Genomic DNA, 2,674 nt, shown 5'->3' on the forward strand with positions numbered 1-2,674 from the left:
GACTCTCTGAGGTAAAATGTAAACTTAATAGCTATTTTTTCATGTTTAGCAGCAAATTATTTTCCCCTGCTACATTTGAAGCAGCAAAGCACTTAGTTGTTCTGGCCTATATTTATAGTGGGAACATGTTTGAGATAGACATTTGGCCTGCCTGTGGCAGTCCTGCAGCTTTCAAAATGTTCATGCAGTTGCATGTGCATAGGTAAGAGTAAGATTTATGATAGATAATAGAACATTGAATACACAAGAACAACCCAATCAGGAGAGTTGGGAGAACAGAGAGACTAACCCAAGGTCACTCAGCCAGTTTTCATGCCTATGTGAGGACTAGAACTCAGAGCCTCTCTATTTTTATCCAGTTACTTTAACAATTATGCCAAATAAAAATATAATGGCTAAAATATATACACTTTTTGTGAAATTTAAATGGAAGAAGAACAAGTGAAAGCATACATGATAAAATGGGCTAGGATCATTGGACATAATTGATACAACAGTAGGAAAATATGTGGTTAAAAAGGACTGAAATTCCCATTAGGTTATACCTTAAAAATATTATAAAATGATGTAATATTGGCATATAACTCCAGAAAAATTATCTAAAATATGTCTAAAGGTACTTCAAATCTATATTGGAAATGTGGGCAACCCAAAGGGTCATTTTATCATACCTGCTGGACTTGCAAAAATGCCTGAACATTTGACTTCAAATACACACAAAGATACAAAGAAATTTAAAGATCAATATTCAATTGAAACTAGAACTGGTGTCATGGTTCCAATAGATAAAACCAATGAAAAAAACTTCAAGGCAAAGAATTCTTCTTTAAAGAACATTTTATTCAGGAAACAAAGTATTGACACTTACATAGTTGAACCCTAAAGTTCCCTCCCCCAGATACAAAGTAACAAGTTGCAATTCCCACCCCAGAAAAACTGTCATAAATCACATTCACCAATTAATCCAAAACACGGGCTCTCCTCCCAACTTCTCAGCCTGCCAAAACTTTATTTAACACTGGCCTTGAGTTCACTCACAGCTGCAATTTTTATGGCTAACTGAAAATGCTCAAACATTCCCCCCTGCCCCCCTTCTACATCTAAAATCCCAGAAAGCAGAAAGAAGCACAATGAAAGCAAAAGATAAAATGGCTACAGTTTTCTCAATTGTCGCAGTGCTGACAACTGGATAGAGCAGAGCTCCCCAACTTTTCTGCGTTGGTGGCCCAGAAGAAAAGGGAGGAGCAGGGAAATGTACGCACAGGCAGCCCTGGGCACTCATGCGCAAACAGGCGGCTAGCGCCTGTGTGACACTAGCAGTGGTGCTAGCATCCTTGTGCATATGTAAATGGGGCCGCTAGCACCAGCCCAGCAGTGCTACCATGAGTGGGGGGCTCACCAGCTATTCCCGGGGCCTGGTGGCTAAGAGGCCATGGCCCAGTACTGGGCCTTGTACCATAGGTTGGGGAACCCTTGGATAGACAATTAGAAAAGAGTTGTGGAACATTGTTTCATATATGAAAACTGCTGTAATTTTTTACATGCACAAAAAGGAAAAGACTGAAATACCCACAATGGAGTTCAAAGGAGAGTACATATTGCTTCAACCTCCTATTTCCCCAACAAAAATTACTTCCTGAGTTAGGTTGACTGAGAAGGAGCAAGCAAATCCAGTCACCCAAGGAGTGTTTGTGACTAGAGTAGAGTAAAAGTTAGTCTCCCTGCTCCTAGTCCAAGACCTTAATCCCTCCACCCTTCTGGCTCTCTTTATGCAAAGGTAATCCTTTTATTCCAATACAGGCGAGAGCTTTCTCCTTTCGGAATCAGAGTCAGCATCATTGAGCCTGGGGGCTTTGCCACAAATATGCTCAATGACTCAGAACAGCACGTACAGGGTGTGTTCAGCCGAATGCCTCCACACGTCAAAGAATATTATGGACAGCCATACCTGGATGCTTGTGAGTAAAAGGGGAACCCTAAAAAGACTTTTGTCTGCATATGAGTTATCTAGAAACAGCAGGGGCAGGAATCATAAAGGTAACCAAAGCCAACAAAAGACATTTGGCTACTTGAAGTAAACCAGCAACAGTTGCCCTTCATGTCCTCATTTGGAGTGAAGATGCTAACTAGTCAAGTTATTTTCCCACATCAGATAGAAAATCCCATGTTTCTCCATCTTGGGGTATTACAAATAAAATAACGCAATAAATAACCACTGAATGGCTTGTCAACAACGACACTTTCAAAAGGCTTAATTCATTCTGCTTGAAGTGACTATCTCAGTTCATCTCCTGACAGGCCCTGGCTTTGAGTGGAGAGTCCCTACCAATCCCAAAGCCATTCCACTTTTGAAGCATCACATTTTCAATTAGCTCTTTGGGCTGAGAACTGAAGAGAACCTTTTATATTGCTCTTCATTGTTCACACGCAACAAGGGTACTTGACACCTTATCTCCCACTATACCTTTCTCCCAGAATAGAGAGTTGGAATACTCATATTTTTTATATAAAATATAGCATAGAAACTACTATAGAAAGATAATCCATTGACTGATTTTTGCTTCATATTTCTTAGATCACAAATATATCTGCTATGTCGGGAAGTTTAGCAGCAAGAACCTCTGCTTGGTCACCAATTGCATAGAACATGCTTTGACGTCTTGCTATCCTCGTA

The 2,674-nt window shown here is 40.2% G+C and overlaps 1 protein-coding gene across 1 annotated transcript in view; it reads left to right on the forward strand.

Annotated features, from left to right (window-relative positions):
- Positions 1-2,674, forward strand: part of LOC107293731 (retinol dehydrogenase 7-like) — a 19,970-nt gene that overhangs the window by 13,153 nt on the left and 4,143 nt on the right. Inside the window, exons 3-4 of the mRNA XM_029285451.1 lie at positions 1,801-1,958; positions 2,576-2,672. Coding sequence (XP_029141284.1) covers positions 1,801-1,958; positions 2,576-2,672 — 255 coding nt within the window. The remainder of the gene's footprint in view (positions 1-1,800; positions 1,959-2,575; positions 2,673-2,674) is intronic.

This window comes from Protobothrops mucrosquamatus, unplaced genomic scaffold (genome assembly GCF_001527695.2).
Source record: "Protobothrops mucrosquamatus isolate PMUCROS unplaced genomic scaffold, P.Mucros_1.0 scaffold1725, whole genome shotgun sequence".
In the NCBI taxonomy this organism is placed as follows: Eukaryota; Metazoa; Chordata; class Lepidosauria; order Squamata; family Viperidae; genus Protobothrops; species Protobothrops mucrosquamatus.